General features: G+C 39.9%; 1 protein-coding gene across 2 annotated transcripts in view; it reads right to left on the bottom strand.

Moving 5' to 3' along the window:
- SH3RF2 (SH3 domain containing ring finger 2) overlaps window positions 1-26,177 on the bottom strand; it is a 120,220-nt gene that overhangs the window by 31,979 nt on the left and 62,064 nt on the right. For both annotated transcript variants that reach the window (XM_018561655.1, XM_018561656.1), the window contains exons 3-5: window positions 13,633-13,902; window positions 9,423-9,518; window positions 6,764-7,078 (exon numbers count right to left, since the gene is read on the bottom strand). In XM_018561655.1, the coding sequence (XP_018417157.1) occupies window positions 6,764-7,078; window positions 9,423-9,518; window positions 13,633-13,902 (681 nt within the window). The remainder of the gene's footprint in view (window positions 1-6,763; window positions 7,079-9,422; window positions 9,519-13,632; window positions 13,903-26,177) is intronic.

The following is a 26,177-nucleotide window of genomic DNA, read 5'->3' as shown; positions in this document are numbered from 1 at the left end:
GTGGTGTCGGGGGGGGGGGGGGGGGCATATGAGTGTAGGCACAAGAAAAATGGAGAGAGCAGTTTTTAGCACACAACTTTTATCATATACTGTATGTTTTACACCAGAAACGTACTTACAAACCCTTAGCCTGAACATAATCTGTAAAGTTATCTGCAACCTAAACTGTAATCCTAACCCTAAAACAAATCTCTAACACTAAGGACCTATTCACACTATTGCAATGCTGTAATGCACAGTAAAACATTGGCAGACCAACCTCATCTAAATTATTAGGTTGCCTTAAAGTAGCGGTAAAGACTTGCATGCAAAATTCTGTAAATTTAGTCCATGCTGAGCACTACACTGACATCAAACAAATACTGCATCCAAGTCTATGAAAATATATTTTTTGCCCGGTGGACCCATGATGGCCTCCATTTCCCATCTCTCTGTCAGTGGCTGGGAGTATGTACTACAGGGCATCTCCACATAACTGCTTACTACAGCCCCAGCATTATCGGTGCTCCCTATAAATTAACAGACCTTGAGCACCAACATGTTCACATTTCGGGGATAGGGTGACATTGCAGCTAGAACCTTAGCAGCCACCCTTGCAGGGTTGTCAGCCCTCCTCTAGAAATTATGTAGGATGCTGAAAACTGGAAGAATCACCAGACTAAGACAAGATAAAATACAGGGACCACCTCAAAAAATATTTGAGTTTACAGAAAAACGCGCAGGGTATGGCATTATTTAGTTACTTTTCAGTTAAAGATTTACATACTTTTAATACACACATTACCACACCGCAAAAATGTGCATGGGTTTTACCCTTTAACTTTAGGTGAATTTTTTATATAAATCACAAAGAGATACCAGAGGAAATAATTAGGGATGCACCGATACAGTTTTTTTTCCCGATACTCGCCAATACCGAATACCGATACCGAAAGTACCATTAAAGAAGCCAGGCGGCGCGTAATGACTAGCCACCTGGCTTCCTGATTAGCCGGGAAGCGTGTAAAGAGTCGTCCACACGGCTTCCTGATTAGCAGGAAAGCCGTCTCCATGGTTTTCGTCACTAGGTGACGAGAAACCATGGAGCCGGCTTTCTGGCCAATTGGAAAGCCGGGCAGCTTGTAATGACGCGGTGCCTGGCTTCCTGATTGGTCGGGAAGCCGGCTCAATGCTCCCTCGTGACGTGGTGACGAGGAAGCATGAAGCTGGCTTCCTGGCCAAGCAGAAAGTCGGGTGCCGCGTCATTACATGGTGCCCGGCTTCCTGATTGGCCAGCTTCCCGACCAATCAAGAAGCGATATATTCCTTTTCTTTAGATCTTGCCCATTTCAGTCACTGCAATTGTATATGGAGTGATACGGATGAAGAAATTGGAGAAAAACATCTACTGTATAATCTCCTGATAACAGCTGACAAATATTAAACATTTAATAACAGACAGTTTTCACTTCAGAAATGATAACCTCTGTTTTAATTTGAAACAAATACCCTTTGTTTCAATTACATTTTTATTGCTTTCAGCACCTTCTGAATCCCTTTGTCTGCTTTATTAGCAGTACACCCATCATAAAAAGTCAGTGAAAATAACTTGTTTGTAATTGCAGGTTGTGAGAACACCTAACAAATCTGTCATTCAGTTCTGAATGTCTTAACTGTTATAACTTGTATGATACCAAAATGTAGAATCCTGAGTGCTGTAAAATGTTTTAGCTCAGGAAGCATAAACCCCTTTACCACAGTAGTTTATCTTGAAGCCCCAGCACAATATTCCTATTTATTCAAAGGATTCAGGGAATCCCTCCACATCTTAAAGCAGTGGTGGTCAACTTAAAATGAGAGAGGGCCTTATGTGCAGCCCCCAACACTTCTAGAGGGCTGTGCAATAGCAGCTCATTTTGATGTGTTAAAGAACATTGCATCAACTTAGGCAGCCCAAATGGGTAGTAATGCACCTCAACACCTAAAAAATTTGGTCCTGCTGTATTTTTTTAAGTGGCCACAATAATAACTCCCAGCGCTGGTATCAGTGGAAGCATTCATAACCCCTAGCTTTGGTGCCAGTCACCACAATAATAACCCCCAGCATTGGTGCCAGTGACTGCAATAATAACCCCCAGCATTGGCTCAAGTAACCGTAATGAGGGCCAGACTTCCCACAAGTCCACCGAGGCCTGGCCTCGGGGCGGCAGGAAGTAGAGGGGCGGGACAGCCGCACGGTTGTTCGTTTTTTTTTCTACATTTAGCACTGCTTCGGGCAAGCAGGGCTAAATGTACAGCAGGCAAGCCACCACTCGTTTTGTACAAGTGATCTTGGCGATGCCGCTCTCCTGGAGGACCCAGGACCATGGCAAAATAGTACAGGATGGAGAGCGGGGAGCAGAGCGGAGAACGCCCATTCTCCGCTCTGCTTCATGTGAACACTGAGATGGGGGAGCTGCACTCGCAGCTCTCCCATCTCAGCTGTCACAGGAGAGCCAGCACTGTGTTCTGCTCAAACTCCTGTATTGGAGGTGACAGGTTCAATAAAGAGAACCTCCACATGCTTATCACACAGGAGCTAAGTGAAAAAAATAAAATAAAATATAAAGAAATTGATAAAAAATAAATAATAATTAAAAATAAAAAGTGATAAAAAGTAGGATAATAAAATAAATAAAAAATGTTAAAAAGCTAAATTTTTTTATAAAAACAGAAAACCAACAATGCAGGATCGAGAAGTGAGCGAGCCACTGTATGTGTTCGCTCAATTCCCGATCTATTGAGCCGACCTGTGACATTTTTATTTCGGCCGAAAATGGTACTCTGGGCAAAATGCAGATAGTACCAAAGTGGCCGAAAATGCGGTGCATACCTAGCTTTTCTCCTCTATGTTTGATGCTGGTCTGTGTCCCCTCTGTTCCCTGCTGCTCTCCCCTGCCTGTGTCGGCAGAGGCAGTGTGGATCGAAGGGGGACACATCCAGCTGCTGTTGCCCAGCGGGGAGGAGAGAAGCTGCTCGGAGGCCAGGCGGGGTGGTGCGGGGAGGAGACAGCCGTCAGGAGGGCGAGCAGGGCAGTGCAGGATGAGAGCTCAGCCTCTTGTGACAGGCGGAGTAGTCAGGATGGAGAGTGGAGCACAAACACTCCGCGATCAGTACTGATTGCTGAGTGTTTGTAAATAACTGAGGACATAGTAAGTTTACTGTGTCCCAAGTTATGAATGAACCGGAAGTGTTCTACATCACTTCCTGTTCATTCATGATTGTGGAAATAGTAACTGATACTATCTTCACAGCTAATTAATGGACAGGAACACTCAGTATAGAGGCTTCTTGTTCATTCATAACAGGGGCTACAGAAAAAGAGATTTAGGACTCCATGTCCTCCATCTCTTTTTCTATTTTAAAAGACCCCTGATATTTTCCCAAAGCACCTAAAGTAAAAAAATAATAATAATAAAAAAATATTAAAAAATAATTTAAACATTTTTAAAAAGGTTGGAAAAAAAAGTAATTTTCGGTTTTGGCCTGACAACATTTTTTAATTTTAGTTTGTCTAAAAATTTAATTTCGGTGCATCCTGAATATAGAACTGTCAGCATAGTCAGTGCTAGGGGTAAACATTATAGTAGCTCTAATAATAAAAACCATAATTATATTTTAAATTATAATGCCCTTGCACACATTTACTCTTCAACCCTAATACAATCTCCTTCAAACTCTAGCTTCATTAAACTTTTTCTTTTTTGTAAAACCACAAACCTCAGCCCACCTACAAGGTTTTAACAGATGTGAAACTCTGGGATTTGTGGCTGCAATGGGCATATGGGATTGCTTTCAGTCTGCAGAAGTTCAGAGGGCAATACATCTACACTGTTAAGATAGATCAGAGAATACTTCTATTGTATAGAGGGCAATCTGTGACTAGACAATCCTAAGTTCAGCTCTTCTATATCGGAAATGTCACAATTTAGATTTCCTATGCAGCCCTCCTAATGGGACCCCTTCTACCCCAGGTCCCATAGCAGCTGTGTGGGCTGCTATAGCTATTGTTATACTGTATATTCACTGTTTCTTTCTTTTTAGTCACACTTGTGATTCAAATATCCTTGATATACTATATCAGTATAAGTCAGAGAGTAACAACATTCTTCAGAACCTGCTGTTTTGCAACTGCCTGCTGTAATTCTGTGTAAGCTCCCCTCTCTGGAGTTTCTAGTGGAGGAGAGTTTGTTCTTCAGTGAAGTTTTTAATTGCTGTGTGAACATCCTTTGGGGAGATTATCCGATCTGTAAGCAGAGGGAGATTACTCCCAGGTTCACTGTGGGTTTTCCTAAGAGATATATGGTGAATGCACTCCAGAGATGTCACAAGGACAGGAAATTAGGGGAAAAGTCCCCAAGAGAAAAACAGTAACCAGGTTTATTTTTTAATCTGCAATATAAACTTATTGACACTTCTGTGGTGATAATGATTAACTTTACAATTTGCAAATCTGCTATAAAACATTTAGATTTAGGGCTTGTTCACACCATGTCTGGACCAGAGCCAAACCAGAATTTTTTTTGTCTACACCTGAAATGCATTCCAATGTATTCATATGGTATACATAGGAATTTCTGGGCTCTGTTCACACCAGTGCAGTCCGTTGTGGTGTGGGGAAAAAAGAATGCATGCACTATTTGTTCTGGTCTAGAACCCACCAAAATGCATGTAAACACATAAAAATGTATGCAAACACACTGGACCACACTGAACCGCACTTGAAAGCCTATTTTAAGCTAAAACAAATGCTACAAATTCACAGAAAAGCATAAAAAATGCATCAAAAACACATTGCACCGTGTTTGCAGAAACACACCCAGATCTGGTCGGGACATGGTGTGAACAACCTCTTAGATCTGATGTTTATGTTTCATCAAGGTACAATAACTTTTAAAAGACAAGTTTGAGCAACCTCTACAGTAGAATACAACCAGCTGAGTTGAATAAACAACACCTCTAGCAGAATCATAAATCTTGCTTAGACTATGGTGTCTGAGAAACCACAGCATTGAGTAGGGACTGAAAAACCAGAGACTATTATATAGTCCCATCTTAAATGGCTAACCAGGCACTAAAAGTATCTGATCTGATAAAGCTACATTAGTACAAATGCATACAAAAACTTCAAGCAGTTTAATACTAGGCATGACTAGGCTATAATATACAGGAGACTAATTGGTCACATAAAATGTCCTACGAAATATGTCCTATCAATTCACAATTTTGTTCTGTGCAATAGTATGCTGGTTGTCAGACTGTCAAACATGGTCTTCTGGAAATATCAATAGGGTTGTAAAAGTGACATTTGCATTTGATTGTTCATGTTATTTCTGTAAATGCCCTCCTCGGGGGGTCCTGAAAAGATGTTTGGATCTGCAGCTTGTGAGCTCTCAATCTTCCATCAAAACTATGCATGAATGCTGAGAATCGTCTCCGAGAGCTAGAGGGTCTTTGATCTGTCAGATCGAACTTACACTGAGCAAAGTTGATTCTGCACAGGAACAAGCCCAGGAGAACTTTGTTGAGTACTTTCATTTGAATCCAGTTTATTTTGCTGGTGCTAATTGTCTATTTTTGTAATATCCTTTCCTGTAAATATTTTCTTGCACCATTTTTCCTTTTCTTGCATTAAAATCATATTAAAAATTGTAAGCTGATTCTCTAAATAAGAATACTTGCCTCTTTGAAGAAAGCTACCATATATTAAACTCTGTTATATTCCTATCTGGAATGACAGTGAATGTCACAGGCATTTCTTAAGGGTCAGAATTGTTATAATTAGGTACTGTGAATTGTGTGTATTTCCATTAAAACATGTCATGGGAGCTTTTGTTTGTGTCTAAAAGGGGTTAACTTCAGTGAGTTATGATTAAAGTTATGCGTTGTTGTCATGTTGGCTTTGAAGATACTTGAAGATACTTTTAATCGATAAAGCACAATTAAGGAACATGGATGGACTCCAGCGTATCTACCTTAATTACAGAGCAAACAGACCCCAGTAATGATGCTCACTTTCAATCTGCTGGCGCTTAGATCATTTTCCCGTGAGCTAGATGATCTCTGTGCAGGTTGAGGATGAAAGTGCGTACATCACAACTCCTTTATTTGTTTTGTACTGGAGCCCACCTGAGAGCTGCATCCTCAGCATAGTTTGCTACTGGTGTAATAAATCTCATGTAATTTGTTTGGAACGTAGTACCAGAATAAATGTATTATTAACTAGAGCATATTTTCTATTTATATTTGCTGGGGTTTCTGATTTACATTGAATTTTAAGACCTTGCGCCAGTGCATAACAACAAGTGTTATAACAACTAGTGTTAGTTCAGCAGCCAATCTACATTCCACATATCTGTGTCAACCGGGAAAATGCTCCAGGGCAGGCCCATAATGTGCCAGTGGAAACATCTTGAACTTTCCCAAGAAAAGCTTGGTTCAGCCTTTGACAAAAAGGAAGTATGCTCCGATCTGCTAATGTTGGCCCAGTGACCTGCACAAGGCTGAGCAGAGTATGATTATAATGATGAATAGGAAAAAAAGAATGGGATATTTTTAAAATTCCTTTCCAACTTCACTTTTCAGTTATTGTCCTCTGAATATATTCACTTTTACCAACACAAGCTGGTCTAAAAATAAAAGCAACATGTGGTAACAAAACCTGCTACTAGAAACACAATCATGGCTGATTGAATCCACCATTGTGAAGACGCCAAAGGCTAGTAAATAGACAATGCCACATTACCTGGTTAGGTGTATTGGACAGGAATCTGGCCTTCTCAATCATTGCTGTATTGCTTGAACTGATGAGTATGGGCATGCTGATTTCTGGAATGTGCCTTCCTGATGGAGAATGTACAATCTTGTTTAGTGTATTTAGGGCACTTGTGATCAGGAACTGCCTTTTTCTCCTGCCCTCTGGCACCTGGCGCATTGCTGCAGATTCAGATGTAACATTGGAAGGAGACCTCTTTAGTGGAGATGGGGTGAGGGCCATCTTATTTGCATCTTTCCTCTTACATTTATTTGATTCCAGAAGTTGCCTGGCAGTGCTATTCAGCTGCAAATGAAAAAGTGAGCCAAATATTATTTCAAGACCCATTTCTTGTCGCCCTGTAGCCTAAGACAATTTTTAATGGATAACACAAAAATACTCTTAAATCATATGTACAAGCCCCTGTACTGCATCATGTTAGTAGACATCCATGTATTCACTAAAACCTTTTGGTAGTCTCTTATCAAGCACTTTATGGGGTAGAACAAGCAATGTCTTTCTTTTTGCAAAACAACCATTAATATAAATATACTATTGAAAGTAAGGTGGCAGTAAACTATAGTATCCCCAAGGGACATAGGAATTTATAGACCACTTAGTTATGAAAGACAAACATGAATGTGGAGAGAGATGCATAAGAGCAAGGCCTACATGGCAGGGTGTGAAGAGGCCAAGGTCACAAAGCCTTATTGGCATTTATAAATGTAGTGTGAGGAGGTAGATGCTCACCCTGATTAGAGTTCGAGGTCTGTGTGGGAAGAGCGTTAGTTAGGAGGCTAGGAAATTTCACCTAGTGTTCAAACGATTTGAACAGCATTAAATGGGGATTTCCACCCTCTTACCTTTAGTTTTTTTGTTTGTTTGTTTTTTTTAGGCTGGGACATAGTGTATTAAATAATATTTGTATCTGCATATTTATATCACCGCAAGTCAGGTGGGGTCTTAAGGTCCTTGAAGGCTAGTAAAGAGGAACTTTACTCATATCTTTAAATTAACAACAAATACACGTTTAGTAATGACAATCTACAAACAGATACTTCTAGATAACTGCAGTTTTTTTTTAATTTAATTTTTATTCTTTTTGATATATTTTTTGCATACCTTGTTTTTCTATTCTTCCCCAGTCTTCTGACAGTGGCCATTTTACCAAAGGGCAGGTTACTAGATCTCCCTTTACTTCCTGGAACTCTGGCACATGTGACTAGGTCATGTGACCATGCGCATCATCTCAGGGGAGGAAAATGCATTTCCCTGAGATCTCATAAGATTTCAAATGAGATTTCCCAGCAATGCTCTGCTGATGTAACCTTCCCAGGATGCAATGCTTGGACACGATTACATCATTTGTGCCAAAGTGGACCAGGAAGTAGAAAACAAGAAATTGTAAGTAAAATAAAAAGATTTTTGTTTAGCTAATAAATGTAAGATGATTTCATATCACCATGCAGAGCTGCATGCTAATGGGATTTTTAGTCAAGGGAGTAAAGGTCCCTTTTAAGGGAGATAGTACAGGCAACTTAGGTATGGTGACCCTTTGTTTACCATTGAAGTTGGGGGTCAAGATTTTATCTGGGGCAGTTATAGTGCCAATGCCCCTAAACTAGTGTGTAGTGGTTGGGGGACCTTTGTATCGGTAAAGATAAAAGTGTGTTTTCAGAATGTGTTTGCAATTTGGGGCATTGTTTAATGAAAGACTGCTGTGGCAACTAAACACTAGCCCTCGGTGTGGTCTTATTATTACTTTTGGAGAGGAATGGGGGGAGACAAGTTAAGAGTATTGTGGGAGATGGCACACTTGTCATGGTTTTGAAGTACTATGTACAAGCATTACCATATAATCTTTTTTTATCTCCACACACAGGCACTGTAGGTTTGGTACAACTCTACAGGATGGATACTAAAGTTATTGGGGTCACCAAAACCATCTATGTGTACAGTAATGATGTGTGTGCCCTCATCTTTATGTGGTTACAAAGACAATGTTGTTGAAGATTCCTTAACCAGTTGACATCCGGGGTGTTAAACCCCCTTCCCATCCAGGCTTATTGTTATTGCTATTACATAGGGGGATGGGCGCTCCGAAATTCACGCCATACAACCGATCGGTGGCTATAGAGCCGCTGATCGGTTGTATGTGAAACAGCCGTTAACGGCTGTAGTAACGAGTGGGTCTTTCCTGCCCTTGCGCGCGCGCTAGGGGGCGTGCGCGAGCAGGAAATAAATGCCGCCTGGCGATAGCAACCCGCTGATGCGAGTCTGCCGTCCGTCCGTTTTTTCTTAACGGGGCGGACGGCAAGAGGTTGATGGTCCTACATTAGAGACCATGTATGATCTGGCAACCTATTAAGGTAGGATCATTTACATGCATTACAGAAAATGTATGTTGTAAAAATGTGATTATCAACATTTAAATATAAGTCTGAACAGTGGAAACTACCAAGACAACACTACAGCTGGTTTGATAATATTTGTATATAGGAATGTGAATGATAAATATGATAGTAACATGTTACTCTTAATTAGATTGCAACGTGCATATAACCAGTGCTTTTGCAAGAAGTTGAACATGAAAACATTGTTGTACTGTATCAAATAGTGAGAAAGTATACAAAGACACTTTTTTTTTTACCTCTACAAAGAGCAGGGGAAAAATGCCCACTTGATCACCCAACCTGCCTTCCGCCCAGTTGTCATCAACTCTCCGAAGCACACTAATTATATCATCCTGTAACAAAGACAAGAAGTTGTCAAAGGATTACAAACCATCTATATATATTTATAAATATGTGTAATATATCCAACTGTGGCAACAACAATTTCCAGGGAAAACTCAATAAGGAATTCATTTTATAGGCATATTTAGATTGCCTAAAAGTGATCATATAGTTTGGCTTTGGCTCCATCAAAGTTCAGTCACCCACTGTGCTGTTAAAAGTCTTCAGGGTCCCGTCGATTTTTACGATTACCATTATGAGCAATAGTATCACCTAGACTACGATAGTCTCTGCTATATTCCTACTGATGGTTTAAAGGACACTGCTTGGGGTTAAACAAAGTTCAAGTACAAACAGTATGGAACCCTTCTGCTGGTAGAATGAACTTATAACTCAAACAAATAAGATCCTCATGACCCATGAAAATTATTATTTATTTTTCTTCCTTTACTGAAAGCTAGCACCGGAAGAAAATTTGTGTTTGGTCAGCATTGGTGGTTTATTGCAAGCGTTTAACACCCAAACATAGGACGGGGAAAAAAGTGACATTTCATTTTCTTTAAAAAACTGTGAGAAAAATGTACATTAAAGTGTTAAAATATACTTTTGTCATGCTAAGTCCTAATTAAATGAGAAATAAGCTCAATGTTTTATAGATTAGAAATTAATATCTGTTAACACCTTTTGTTTTAAACTTTACACTCAAAAATCTAATTCTACCAATGCATCCCTCTATGTATGATGATTAATAACACCATAAACATGTCAGGTGTAAAATGCTGTGATTTTGAAATACTTTCACTTGCAGAGCATTCACTTCATGCTTTAAAAGGGCAAAATGACTTCAGTTTACCAATGCAATGCACACTGGGATTGCCTTGTCATCAGCCGAGCATTGCTGGAAAATCTCATCTCAGTGAAAGGCATTTACCTCCCCTGAGAGGATGTGCATGGTCACATGTCTAGTCACATGTGCCAGAAATCAAGGAAGTAAATGGAGAGCTAGTAATCTGTCCTTAATAAGCATGGCCACTGTCAGAAGACTGGGAAAGAAAATAAATAAGGTATGAAAAGAATACAAAACCTGCAATTATCTAGAAATATGTGTTTGTAGATTGTCTAAATTACTAAACATTTCTAAAGTTGTGTTTGTTGTTATTTTAAAGATATGGGTAAAGGTCCACTTTAAGAGAGCAACTCCATATTTGAGAGTATCTCTAAAGGAGGGTCTTCCTTTTGAATCATTAAATCATAACCTTAATTTTCATATTTAAAAAAACCCTTAAAAACCTGTTCTTTTCCACTGTTACACTTTTCATCTCTTTAAATGTGAACTGTGAACATACAGTTGAAATACATCTATGGGAGCTGCTTTACCTGCCAAAGGCTATGTATATTTCTCCATCCATTTCTTAGATTTAGACAGCTCTGCCAGGCTGTTCAGTCAGGCTTGTGGCCTGAGTATTTTCTGCTTGAATTCAGCAATAATGCTAGGTCACCTCCCTGCTCAGAGCCTGTGACTGGACAGTTAAAGATCAGCAGTTCATGTCTCTGCTGCCTCCTCCTGTCAGCATATTCCTTAGCAAATCATATGCATGCAGCAAACCCAATTGGCTCATAGTGCTGCCCCTCCTTCTACCAGTCTGAGTGCTGCTGTACAAAGAGGAAACTAGTTGCAATAGGTAAACTATTTGCTTACATTTAAAGCTGAACTTCAGTCTTGCACAGACTGCTGTCCTGTACTGAAATTGCTAACTCTGTTTTCACTGCACACTGAGTTTCTCACAGAGTGCATTAGAAACCCCTGGGTCAGATAAAACATGACCTGCTGACATCTCAACCCTATTTACCTGAATTCCTGTCAGCTTTTATTCAATTAACGATTCTGACAACTATACAAAATTTAGTTAGCAGGGCAGACAGAAGTAGATAATGAATGCCAGGTTGATTATGAAAGTAATACAGTATGGGTCCCCGAGTCAGTCTCAAAACAACATTTTCATGTTTGCCTTTAGGCTGATGCATTTTATTATACACTGCATTACAAAGTGTTCTCCATAATAAACAAATTTGTATGCAATGTACACAGAAAGTTGTATCCTACAGTGAGAGAAATAAACTGTCTGAACATATACATTAAATTAATATCACAATCTGTGATATTTATTTTGAACATATACATTCCAAAAAAGTAAAGAATGAAAAAGAAATAAAAGGCCAGATTATTTACTTAAGACTTGCAGACAACTCATCACAGCAATACAATACAATAAATTCAATTAAAAAGGTAGAAAACTAAAAAAGGTTCTACTTAAAGGAGAACTATGAGATGAGTGCTTTTCACTCACCTCATAGCCCTAGCCGACCTGTGACAATGAGACTGTCACAGGTTGGCTCAGTAGATCGGGAGGCGATACCGGCGTTCACATACCGGCGTTCGCTCACCTCTCGATTCTGTCACGGCTCTCTGCCATGGCAGGGGAGGGGTTGGATTCCCCCCTCCCCGCTCCGATCCGCCAGCGCTGACTGGAGGAACGGACGGGGGAGGGGGCGGGTACAGCTGGCTCTGCCTCTAGATAGGCAGAGCCAGCTGTCAGTCATGCAGCTGGGCGGATCCCGGCACAATTGTCGGGATCCGCTTCAGCTGCGGCGTCTCAGTATACCGCGAGCAGCAGCTTGCGGTATACTGCGGCGTCTCCGTATACCGCGAGCTACAGCTCACGGTATACTGAGCCTTGGGTGACGGGAGGACGCTAGTTTGTGTCCTCCCATTACCCTAAGGAGAACTATGGGGAAAAGACTTAGTTCTCCTTTAAGCTGGCCATACACCTTTAGATTATCTGCAGATTTTCTATGATCCGATGGAAAAAGTGCAACAGATTCCTCCATCAGCACTAAGCTATGTGGATAGAGGAATCTCCCACTGGGCCAAGCTTCAGCATCTTGCTAGTCGCCCTGCTGGCTCTCAAAACAATGCCTGCATCCAATCAGATTGTTCAGGTATTTTGTCAGCCAGCGGGCGGACTAGCAAGATGCCAAAGCTTGGCCCAGTGGGAGATTCCTCCATCCACACAGTTTAGCGTAGATGGAGGAATCTGTTGCACTTTTTTTTATCTGACCATAGAAAATCTCCAGAAAAATCTATAGGTGTATGGCCAGCTTTAGAATCTACCATGTGCTGTGGCTGGCCATTATATACAATGTAATTGCTTGCAGATACACATGCATTGCATTAGGTCATGTTCTAGTTAACTGAAGAGTTATGCATGTGTTTTAACTGCTGGTAAGCCCCAGTAAAAACTTGATTGACAGTTAGACCCACATCATACAATTCTCATTATTATGGCAATTAAAACAAGGTCAAACATTTAAACCAAACATAGAAAATGTAGAGTATTATTTCTATATGATGTGTCTTTGACCTAGATACTGCTAACAGACTGAAGCTAATCAAAATGCAGACTTTATGCACACACTGCATGAGTTGAGCAGTGACAGGACAAGATTCAGACAGATAGAGCTCATCATTTGTGTATTAGGTAGCTAATCTTGTAAATCATTGTACAACTCCTCGCAGCCAATTCAGAACATCACTAATTAGCATAGGCGTGGGAAAAAAGAGCAAAGTGCTCGTTTTCATCAGCACTCCATCGTCAAAGCTTATCAGTCACTGAGAAATCTATACAGTCTGAAATGGCTTTGCTGTTTCTTTCATGTTCTAATTACTGTAAGTGTGAAATGGAGTACAGTTGGACATCTGCATAAGCTATATTAATGTAGCAGACCAACATATGAATCATAACGTGAACCTTCTGGGTAAATAGACCAGGGAAAGGATCAGTACTGTATTCTACAGTACAGTGCCCATAATTTGTAACTCTTTATTTTCCCATGCTGACTTTCATTGGAATGCGAGCGACATCAGCTTTGACCAGCCTAACAGCTGGAGGGTCAAGGTTAGGCATCCTTGGTTACCAGCAATCTGCCAGCCTATGATTAAATTTATGCTGTGTATGATCAAATATTTTATAGTCATAATAACAGAGCAGAACATTAAGCGTCACATGTAACCAATTGCCTCGCCATGGTCTCTAGGGTCCCATGCATTAGTCATTACTACAGTACCTTTGCAAATTTCAAGCAATCCTTGTTCTTTGACTTTTCTTTATCCTTCAGATCAAAGTTATAGAGAGCTCTGCAAAGTGCCAGAGGTGGATCCATTTTCTTTAGAATTTTTACTGAGCTTGTAGGAATGACTCCGCTCCCTCCATTTACTTCTCCATGATAGCAATTCTCATCCAACTTTTTTTGTAGGATAATAACATCTCCCTTATTGAAAGACAAGTCACTGGGAGATCGTCCTTTGTGGCTCAGCACAGCTTTTGCACGTGGAGCCTATAAGAGGAAACATAAATTAGCTTATAAGTAGTTTTACAAATCTATTCCAATTTATAGACATTTCCTTTGAATGATAATATCAAACTACTTTCTGTTGTGTTGTGCATTTTCATACACAGCAGAGTGCATTGTTGTTAGCTAAATGTGGCCAACAAGGCCATGCAGAAATATTTTCATCCAGCACAAATAACTGTGAGCCATCCTACAACAACTGCACAGTGCTGTCAGGAAATCTAAGCTCCAGACATCGTACAGCCATCTCAAGAGGGCAGTGGAATGTGGTGGACTTTGAACTGACGTCTTGTATAACATGGAGATCCAAGAAGCCATACTTCCCTGTTCTAGATTCTAGCTACTGCTACAAAGTACATGTAACATTCCTCCAGCCGCTGCTGCACATGGTTGGGTATTCAAAGTGAATAGAGGTTTACCCTATTTACTAACATTCACTTTGCAGTGGGAGCAAACACTTTGCTGAGTGAACAGCCTCTGCTCTTTTAATATATCAGCCTAAGTGTTTTAGCCTTTATTCAACAAAGAATGCTAATATTCATTGGCTGCAACCTATCAGAACCCATGTACTGACTGACTTCACTCAAATGAACTCTGATTAGTGTCACTGTAAAATTAGCACTCTTTCTATTTATTAAGGTCACTAATCTACTTATGAAATTCACTCATTTGCTCCCTTTGGGACTGTTAAACATACAATTGAATGATTTTTGTTATATTTGTTTAATGAAAAAAAAACAGATACATGTAGATCCAGCTACTGGTGACAACTTCCTGGGGTCTCTGCTAACTGCTCCAAGATATCTGGACTAGACAAATACCTCCCCTTGTTACAGAGATGAAACAAAGGGAGGTGTTTTGTAGTCCCAAAATACTTCTCATCCTGGGTGACAATGCTGTCGCTCCATTTATAAAGTAAAGTGAGTGAGCATTGTCACCCTGGGATGGGAAGCTTGTTACTGACAAGGTGGCCAAGTGAAAATAAAGGAAAATAAAATAAAGGACAAAAGTCAGCCACCACATGTAAGAGCCAATACGCTGCAATATAATAAAGTTTTGTTCGTTGGTTTAGATACACTTTATTAATATTAAGCAGGAAAAAAATTAAATCTTTGGAAGTATAATCAGGCAAAAAATATTTTGTATTGACCATCACAAGAGACCAAGGATTACGCATACCAGATATCTGTAACAGTTATCGGAACAGCCCAAACCCAACAAGTAGTTCTCCTTCGTACTAAGAAAGATAACCCCCTTCTGAATCATCTGGAGATCGTAGTTTGAGACCCTGTCCTCATCATTGCCATAATATGGCTCCCACCACCTAACCAACCCTCAAAAGTAAGCCAACTAATGCAACACAGCCTCTCTACCTGGAACTCAGCAAAGTAATCCGGTAAACTAGCGTCAGCTTATTTTCCACTGCTTTAAATACTCAAAAATCCATTATTCACGGTTGGCAGGTAGTCTTCCCATGACCTCTAAATCCGAAACCCAGCCCCACAACCCAACCATAACCTACTTCTTTTCTGCCTTACCCTCATATCATGTTGTTGCGCCACAACAGTTACATCACTGGGCAGGACACCAGACAGAGCCAGAGCTAGCCACTCCACCCCCCTCAAACCACCAGAATCCAACTCCACCCACAATCTGCATCCATCCCCTCCATGTGCACCATTGGCACTCCCCCCAGCTTATGCAGTGAAAAATCTAGGGACACCCCTGATTTTAATGTGACACTAAACTCAGGAGTTAAATCTTAAAAATGCATTCAAGTACCTTAATTATGTACTAAAATGGTGACCTACAGCCGAGTGATATACAGATAAGATACAAATCATTTCTGAATTTGGGCTGACACTGTCCTTCTTTCTGGAAGTTCGCTCCCATGATGGACTACAATCTCAATACAAATTAGTGAACTAAACATGAGATTGTAGTCCATCACGGGAGAGAGCTTAGAGCAGTGGTTACTTTACAACACACACAGGGAACATGGAAAACAGAAGGAAGGACAGTGCCAGCACAAATTCAGAGATGTTTTGAGGATTTACAGCTGAGTGATAAATAAGCTAAATTTTTGTTATTAGTTAGGGTACCTGAATGCATCTTAAAGATTTAACTCCTGATTTTAGTGTCACTTTAAGGTTTCCATATACTGTAAGAACAAACATTAAGTTTTAATTGTGTTCTAATGCATAATTTAAATACTTAACAGTGACCCGTGCAAGGGGTAATGTTACATCCTCTTGTAAATGCTTCTGTAAACCAAAATTAAAATATTGAAATCGGAAAAATATTTTGTAATGGTGAAAAATTGTTGAAGAAAACATGCTAGGAAAATGAAGTCAGTATTGTTTACAAATCTTTGACCAATTGCTGGTTGGTTGCCATAATAAAGTAATTACAACAGAGTACAAGCAGCCATACTAAGCTGGAATTCCAAAACACAGCATGTATATTTGTGAACATTTGGACAATTTTGTTTCAAACAAAAAAGGCACAAAGCATAATTGCTTCTGTTGTTATTAATACCAATGTGAGAATAAGCTACATATACCGTTTTCAGCATCTGTTCTGTACATAGATGTCCTGTATTGCTTTTTAAATATATTAATTGTAACAACTGTGAAACCTCTCTGAATTATCAAACAGTCTGTAAGCATTGACTGGCTAAGGAAACAGAGTGCCAAACTGCTCAGGAAGAAAAGGTGAAGGGTGGAATTAAGAGTTATGAATTGGTTCTAGAGATCTGTTAGATATACCACCTTAGCTTTTGTTCAAAATAACGATTGTGCTTATCTATGCTTAAAACCCATTAGGGTATCAATATACGAGTTGTGGCATTTCCCCCTAACACAATCTAGTTCACACAGAAAGACTCCATTTATGAAAAGACAAAAAGCAGAAGCTATGCAGATAATTGAAAACAGCATACAATGCCAGTGGAAACCAGGTGTCAGATATACTGTTCATCAGCTGCCCAGTGATAAAATGGGAAAATTGATAGTGCTGCTGAAACAAACCTCCAGTATCAGATAATGGAATTTGCTTGGTCTGATTTAGAGAAGTCATTCCAGCATAAACTTTACGTAGATTAAAAGCTCCTCTCCTCATGCTGATAAATCGAAGAAAACCAACAGAAAGGAAAATTAAGTCAAAATCAAGTCTACATTGCTAATTCACATGTTGACAAATACACACTATTAACTTATTATGCCAATACCTTCTTGAATATATACACATACACACAAGTGAAACATAGGCAAAACACACTCATCATTTCATAACTAGCTTTAAAACAAGGTGCACATGGAAGGGCTTTACACCGTACAAGAGCAAAGATTTCCCAGCACACTCACCAGCCAGCCTGCAAAAAAACAATTACACTCTTAGAGTTTAAAACAGAGGTTTACTTGCACAACGTTTGCAAAATATGTGGAAGCCACACTGCCTCGTCAAGGACCCTCTGTGTAGTGTGGCCCTAAAGCTGTCCATACACCTGGCGATTATCATAGATAATCGCGGGTGATCCCGCGATCGTACGATAATCGTAAGGTGCATGGGCAGCGTGCAACCTCATATACTGTAAGGTCGCACGACTTTCGTCTTATGAGCACGCTAGAAAAGCTGCCGAAAATCGTATGATTTTCGGCGGGTTGGTAGCGCGATCGCAAGACGAAAGCCACACGGGACGAGGTGCGCAGGCACACACTGCCCGCTCACCATTGCAATCATCTGTAAGCCCTCCCCTCAGCGGGGAGGACTTGCGATGATCGCAAGTATGATCTGCCTGTCCAAGATGGGCAGGTCGTACGAAATTTTAATCACCTTACAACCATTGCACAACGAAAGTCGTGTGATGGTTGCAAGGTGTAAGGCTCTAATCTATGAGAGCCTCCATCTTGGAGCATATATAGGAAAGGATGAATTGGGTGCAGGTTTGCTAGGAGGAAGCCCAATCTTCTTAAAGTTAATTGTCTAGTTAGTCATGTATAATGTCTGAAATGTAGACTTTTGTGTGAAAAACGTAATAAATATATTTATAACAAAAGACACAGGGACACACCAGAAGCCCAGCACATCACAATGCCCCTGTGCCCTTAAGGAGGGTGGGCTACCACCTGGCAAACCTGCACCCAATTCATCCTTTAAGATATATATGCTCCAAGATATGTGGCAGCGTGACTTCCACGTATTTTGCAAAAGTTGTGCAACTAAAACCTGTTTTTAACCCTAATAGGTGAAGGGAAATGTTTGCACACACGCGCTAGTTTGTGCGTTGAAGGAAACCTTCTATGGTTCTAATCACATCCTAAGAATGGACTCCCAGAATACCTGGCTTGGCTATCTCTTGCTTCAATACTTTCTTTATTAGTGCATATAAAGATTGCAAGTCACTGCTTATAGATAATGTTTATTTATTTTATATTTTATGTTGATTTATTTTATATGAATGTTTCCAACTTTTTCTTCATGCACCACTGAGTGTGCTCACTACTCATACACATGCAGACATAAAGGCCTTGGGTGCCTGCTTGTTTTCGTTGGAGGACCCAATCTGCAACAATTGGCACATCAATGAATAAATCAAGGGAAGGCTGGTGGCAATATCGTATAGTGTACAGATAGCACTAGAAGTCTTCCAAGAGCCATATATACATGCTAATGCAGTCTTATAACAACAGCATAAAAGAAAAAATATCACCGCTTCCATTCCCGTTCAGAGTTCCAGCTACATGAGAGCCACCGAGGTACAGGTGAAAGAACTTGCAAGAACAGGTAAATTACCGCACAAATGCAGGTACCACCATTTGGCATCTTTATTGATAGATGTTCATTCCTATAACACTGATGAAACAGACTGCCAAACAGGCACATGCCTCTAATATGTTTCACCACACAGGTTTAATCATGATTATTGACTATGATTAAGCGTGTGGGTGTGGCTGTATGGCTCATCTTTGTTACTGGAATTAAGATCTATCAAAAAAAGACACCGAACAGTGGTACTGGCATTTGTGTGATATCAGATGATATCCCAGAAAATCACTATTAAACAAAAGGTTTGCGATGGTCTTCATGTGCAGACCTTCATCAGCAGAGCTCTAAAATGAGCCCTCTCTGCATCTAATCTCTAAGTGTATATACTCCTAAAAACTTGGGGGGAATTTATCAAAACTGGAGCAGACAAAATCTGGAGCAGTTGCCCAGGGCAACCAATAAGCTTCTCTTTTCAGTTTGTTCAGTTACGGTTTGGAAATGAAAGAGAGATGCTGATTGGTTGCCGTGCACAGCTGCTCCAGATTTTGTCTGCTCCATTTTTGATAAATTCTCCTCATTATTTTTTAGAACTTGTCACTTCAGAGAATCACAGGTAGAGAAACTGATGTACGTATGCTAAATGTACAAAGAGGCCCTCATGGGCTCTAGTGTAGGGCACACAGGGCTGAATTAATGAAATTATTACTTTTACTGAACATTATGTAGAGCACAGCACAGGTTGCTAGCTTTGCTGCCAAAGCAGTATGTTATATCCCTTTACAAATAGTTCAGCACATGAAATGAAACAAACATTAAAGGGTAGAAAAATGGAAGTAGAACCAAATCAAATCTTCAAATCACATAAACACTAATATACCTTGCAAACTGTTTTCCCGGATACATTTCAGTCTTTGAGCTGTGAAACAACCAAATATATCTGTTTGGCTTGACTCATTGTGGCTTACACAGTCCACAAATCTTAATTTGTTTACTGAACCAGCTCCATTTGTTCTCCTATCAAACGTCACCACTGGAGTGTATTAGCACTAGGTGATGTTGAGGATGACAGTCAGTGCAATGCTTTTTCAACCATTTCAGGCAAAGTGCTTTTTTAAAATGGCCCCATAGAAGCTGCTGTTTGTCACAGAACTCTTTAAAGATTGGTACACTTGCGTGTTTGAGATGCATTACAGATGAATTTGCCATGCATTCACTTTTATTTGTATTGAGGGGGCTAATGCACACAAAAACTCTCTCTTCACTGCCTGGATGTGGTGAGGTCTGATCGGGCTTACCTTTTAGCCACTGCTTTTTGTATTCAGACAAATTGCCTGTTTGTCATTTCAGAAGGTCCTAAAAGAGGTTCCCAGGCTTCTAGACCCACTATTTCTAAGTGGGTCAGACAGCTTATTGTGCAGGCCCGTGAGTTGCAGGATAAAATGACTCCTTTTTCGTTAAACCAAGGATTTAACTAAATTAAGAAAAGCTAATAATTCTAAGAACCCATGTCAATGTTAAATGGTTTGTCTCCACTCTCCAACTTCCACTTTTCCTGGATAGCTTGATTTGTTAAAGAAAGTTGAAAAATAATAGACTTACTGACCAGATCACCAGGTAATAAAACTATTCTACAGGCAAGACACATAAAAACAGACTGATGTGTAAATGCTAGACTACATCATATATGTTATTTTTACCCATAGTGACACTTTAAAGTTCATTTGGGCTTTAATTTATATATAAACTCTAAACTTCTGCTTACCAAATTTTTTTTTTTGTTAAATAACCTGTGTATATTCTGCTCTTTTTTTCCTGTTGATGTTTATACCAGGCAGCAAAATGTCTGTAGACATTGCTTTAGATTGTTGTAGTTATGCCTGTGATAGGCTTTACACAGAGTATGGTAGTTTAACCTTTCCATCCCCATGACTAATCTTGCGCAAACAGCATGAAGTTATGAATAACAATTCGTTAAGGTCTTCCATCAGAGACAAATGCTGCTGTGGGATTTTTTCCAAGCTATTTACCAACATACTTAATGTTTCTAGATTAAATATTGTGATTGCTAGAGCTTACGGCAGTTATGCAGGAGAAGGTAGTGATGTTGTTGGCAAAGCAAATGTTTGTGGTGCAGTCTAGACAGGTTCGAATCACGCCTCCCCCTTCCTTTTGTCATAAACAAGACATAAATGATCCCATGTAAGCCTTGTCAGAGAAAGAAGAGTACTGTCACATAATACTACAATAGTTCATGTTTAGATTTGAATTATTACTCATGTAAAGCACCACATGGTGTCCTTATTGTAACTCTCTTCTAATTGATCCATTTTGTCCTTAGCTGGTTCCATCTGGCTTGAAATAAATTCTGATGCTACAATAAAAGCACTTCGCTCATCGCTTTTATAGAACACATCCACTTAGTGAACCTTTACACATCCAGCAGGATTACTTGTTAAACCCAGATTTCTTTTATGAAAATCACTTAACAAGGCTGCACCCTCGTGTCTTTCAGCTATATTCAGTGCTGGCCCAAATAGACTACTTGCTTTCTCCACCATATCTTTCTTGAGTTTTTCCCATTATCCACCTCTCATCATTTCCTGCATTTACCTCAGTCTGTAGAATTGTTCTATCTAGCATAAGTGGTATCTAGCATAGAAAAACAACAAAGTTATATTTACTAGGTAAAAACACACTGACATTACATTTTTATATAAAAATGGGATTTTAGAAACCCCAACCAAGCCTTGTCCCACCTTGCTGACACCTGCCCAGGCATGCTTACATTGACCCTTTCAGCACAGGGTCACTTGTATATAATTACATGGCATTTAAAAAAGGGGGATATACTTTCCTTTGCAGCTGTACGTTTTGTGAAATGCTGATGCTTCATTGCTCCCCAGTAGCTGCAAATATTTTGTTAGGTCAAATACCTGTTACCCCCACCTTGTGCTGTGATTTATCCACCAGTCTGTTCATCGTGTAATGGCATACGAGTCAGCAGGAAGTGAAGTCATCAACTGAGAGCTTTCCAAAAAAATGGGCTGCTGAAAAGTAAATATACAGCCCCTTCTTTTACAGGTATGTTATTGTATAGGAGTGACCCTGCACTAACAAGGTCACTTTAAAGCCCAAAACTAAGGCTTTTTTTTTAAAAAAAAGAAGCCCCCCTGGAAATGTTTAAAATACAAAAAATAAGCTCTGGCTGTAATACTCGCCTACACTTCAGCACTAGATGTCCTTTCCTTGTTAGGAAAATTAGGAAAAATTGGGGCTTGTTGATAAACTATCTCAGTGAAAGTAAGAACCCATTGCTTCCATGGGATTGTTTTCATTGTTATCTTTTTTTTTTTACATCTGATCATGTGACCACCAAAGTGAATCAGAGATCACTTTCAGTAGTGCACTTTTAGGAGTGTAGCCTGATGAAGCTTGTGGGGGAGATAAGAGGAAGTGAAGCACTATCAATCGTGCTGCTGGACCCATTCTGCATGACATGCAAGAGTCTCATTCATGAAAGCTGGTTGGGGGAAAAAGAGGAAGTGCATAGCTTTCCAACACAGAAGTTGGGGCATATGCAGTTCAGAATGTCAAGGCAAAAAACAGTGTGATCGGCATTACCACTCTGAATAAGGCAGCAATATTTACAATATTTACTCTCTTTTGATCAATTTTTTAAACAAATGTTTACCACACATAGTTAGGGAACATACTGTAGTTTTAGAGCCATTAGGAAAAAACATTTTTGGGTTTACTGACACTGTAAACATGTCGTCTTTCTTCCTCTCCATTACATGTGGGTGACAGGATTAGTAATTTACAAACAAAAGATCACAGGAAGTGACAGTGACAATGCATTTCTGGCACAATCAACAGGTATTTTCCGTAGTCGCTAAAAAATGTCCTTAACCGGAAAAATGAACACTAATGCAGCCCTACATCTATTAACTGGTAAGCGGCAGTATGTCATATCCTCATAGTTAAATGCATCTTACAAAAGAGCTTGTGACACTCTTCTGTAGCCAAAACATTTTTGCAATGTGCACTTGGCTTTGACAGTCATGGGCAGTTTTCAGTTGTGCACCCCTTGTTTTAACACATTCTATGAATGCCTTTTCTATGACTACAGAGCTTTGTGATCATAGATGGAATAAGTGTACATTAAACAGAATAAATATACAGTATATTATATAAACACATTTATATTCACTTTGTGCGTGTGTGCAATTTCATCTTAAGGCCCCATACAGATCTGAAAATGAGGTGAGCGTAGGGGGGCGTACGGCCGCGTAGCCCCATAGAGAAGGACGGGGGCTGCGTTCTAATCACACGCAGCACCTGTCCTCTCCTGCAAGTACTTAGTACGGCCACGCACGCAGCACGGAGCTGTACGTGCAGGTCGATTCGTGTGTGAATGGGGCCTAAGCTACTAAGATCTGTAAAAACAGGCTTTTTACAACAAAGGAGCTAATGAGATAAGAAAACATGTGAAAAGAAGACTAGAACTCCACCTGCTGGCTGGATAGAAGACTACATATTACTCATGTTTGATATTTTTATTTACCTGACAAAATGATTTAAACATTTAAATTTTTTAGTCCTGATCATAATAAATGAAAAAATATATTCAAAACCACTCTGCATTCTCTTCAAGTGTATACAACACTGAATTGTTGTGTTTGTACATATAAAAAACAAAAATTACAAAAGTCTGATCAAAAACTGGATTAGCAATGGTTAAAATATTTGCTTCCAAAACATGTTTTTAAAACACAGGTTAGAAAGTGGCTATTATCTGATGGATAGGTTATCGCAGTATTTTTAGTCCTGATGATAACAAATTAAGAAAATATATAAAGAACTATTCTAGAGTCCCTTTAAGTGTATGTTAACACTGGCATGCTGTGTTTGTTGATATAACAACAAGAATGACAAAAGTCTGATCAGCAAATGGATTAGCAATAACTATTCAAAAATGTGCTACTAAAACATGGTTTTAAAACATAGGTCATATGGTGGCTAGTATCTGATAGATAGGTTATCACAATATTTTTTCATTGGCAAATATGTGTATGTTGTTACAAAGCACACATAAGTTATGGAACACTTTGCTGTTTTGGAAGTAATTGTTTGGGTTACGCAAGTCTCGCTCTCGCCCACTCACAGGTTGACGCAACTGTTTATTATTCACAGAATATATCGCACACCTGAATTTCTGTTCCGTATCGGGTACAGGGCTGACCCTAATTGCTCTAAATGTAATATCCATCGGGGTTCCTTGATTCACCTACTGTGGAGATGCCTTAAGCTAGTAAGATATTGGGGCGCGGTTTTGGAAGTAATTAACTCTGTTTTTGAATCCTCACTTACTAACTCCCCACTTGTTTGCATCCTGGGCGTCATAGAAGCACCGGAGGCAAACACGCATACGAGTGTGGCCATTAAACGAGCACTATTCACTGCATCCAGGTTGGTGGTGCGTAGGTGGATCTCCACTTCTCCCCCTACGCTGGAGCTATGGTTTAGAGAAATGGATAAGATGGTGGGCTATGAACGTGTCACTTTGCAGCAGAGATGTAATATGAAAAAAATTGAGTCTATGTGGTCCAACTGGCTGTCCTATCGAGGAGGGGAGGCGCCTGAGTAAGCACCCTATATGTGTACTACCCTCGGGGGGGTACTCGGTATGCCTGTCACACTAATATTGTACTAGTAGGTGTGAGGAGGGAGGGATGTTGAGTGTACAAGATGTTTGGGCCATTGGCCATGTGGCTATTGTCATCTTTTTGATATGCACCTTCTTTGTTCCCCTCCCCCCTTTCTTTTAGTTTGTTATGTTTTTGTCTGTTTTTTAAAAATCAATAAAAACTATCTGATTTAAAAAAACTTATAATTATATTTCCCCCATTTGATAGTAGTCGTTAATGGTAAGATGTCTGTAGATCAGAAATGTCTTTGGAGAAGAAATTATGTAATAATCAAAAATTTACAAAACATAGGATCATTTTACTCCAGTTTCTAAAACAAATTGGCTGCAACCTTTTGCACAATACACAAACCCTTGGAATTTGCATGTGCTTAATTTCCCTAAATTTCCATGCCAAAATACCTTGTCGAAAGACAGCAATGAAGTTTAAAACTTGTTCTCTCTCTTCCAAACATTCAAATCCATTTAAAATAAGGAGAGCAGAACCAATCTGTATTTTATATGTTTTACTAAACAACAGCAACACAAAATAGAATTATAATGACACATTAAGGGGCTATGTACAGACAAGGAGAATAGTTCAAGGTACAGAGCAGCTTAAAAAGTATGAAGTCCCAGATGCTGCCATAAAATCTGATATCTATGAAAACACACACACACACACACACACACACAATATACACTATATTGCCAAAAGTATTGGAACACATGCCTTTACACGCACATGAACTTTAATGGCATCCTGGTCCTAATTGGAAGGGTTCAAAATTGAGTTGGCCCAACCTTTGCAGCTCTAATAGCTTCAAGTCTTCTGGGAAGGTGTCCACAAGGTGTAGGAGTGTGTCTGTGGTAATGTTTGACCAGTCTTCCAAAAGCGCATTTGTGATGTCAGGTTGGACGAGAAGGCCTAATTCATCCCAAAGGTGTTCTATCGGATTGAGGTTAGGACACTGTGCAGGTCAGTCAAGTTCCTCCACCCCAAACTCGCTCATTCATGTCTTGATGGACCTTGCTTTGTGCAATGGTGCGCAGTCATGTTGGAACAGGAAGGGGCCATCCCCAAACTGTTCCCACAAAGTTGGGAGCATAAAATTGTCCAAAATATCTTGATATGCTGATGCCTTAAAAGTTCCCTTCACTGGAACTAATGGGCCAAGCCCAACCCCTGAAAAACCACCCCACACCATAATCCCCCTCCACCAAACTTTACACTTGGCACAATGCAGTCAACAAGTACCGTTCTCCTGGCAACCACCAAACCCAGACATGTCCATCGGATTGCCAGACAGAGAAACATGATTCGTCACTCCAGAGAACACGTCTTCACTTCTCTAGAGTCCAGTGGCGGCGTGCTTTACACCACTGCATCCGCCGCTTTGCATTGCACTTGGTGATGTAAGGCTTGAATGCAGCTGCTCAGCCATGGAAACCCATTCCATGAAGCTCCCTATACACTGTTGTTGTGCCAATCTGAAGGCCACATGAAGTTTGGAGGTCTGTAGCTATTGACTCTGCAGACAGTTGGTGACTTCTGCGCACTGTGCGCTTCAGCATGCGCTGAAACCGCTCTGTCATTTTACGTGGCCTACCATTTCGTGGCTGTTGTTATCAGTTGCTTCCACTTTGTTATAATAACACTAACAGTTGACCGTGAAATATTTAGTAGGAAGGACATTTCATGGAACACCTGAGTCCAATGATTTGGAGGGGTGTCCCAATACTTTTGGCAATATAGTGTGTGTGTATATATATCTATATATATATATCTATATATATATAGATATAT

This window comes from Nanorana parkeri, unplaced genomic scaffold, assembly GCF_000935625.1.
Source record: "Nanorana parkeri isolate BGI_ZX_2015 unplaced genomic scaffold, ASM93562v1 scaffold536, whole genome shotgun sequence".
NCBI lineage: Eukaryota > Metazoa > Chordata > Amphibia > Anura > Dicroglossidae > Nanorana > Nanorana parkeri.
This window is presented reverse-complemented; position numbering and strand designations above follow the sequence as displayed.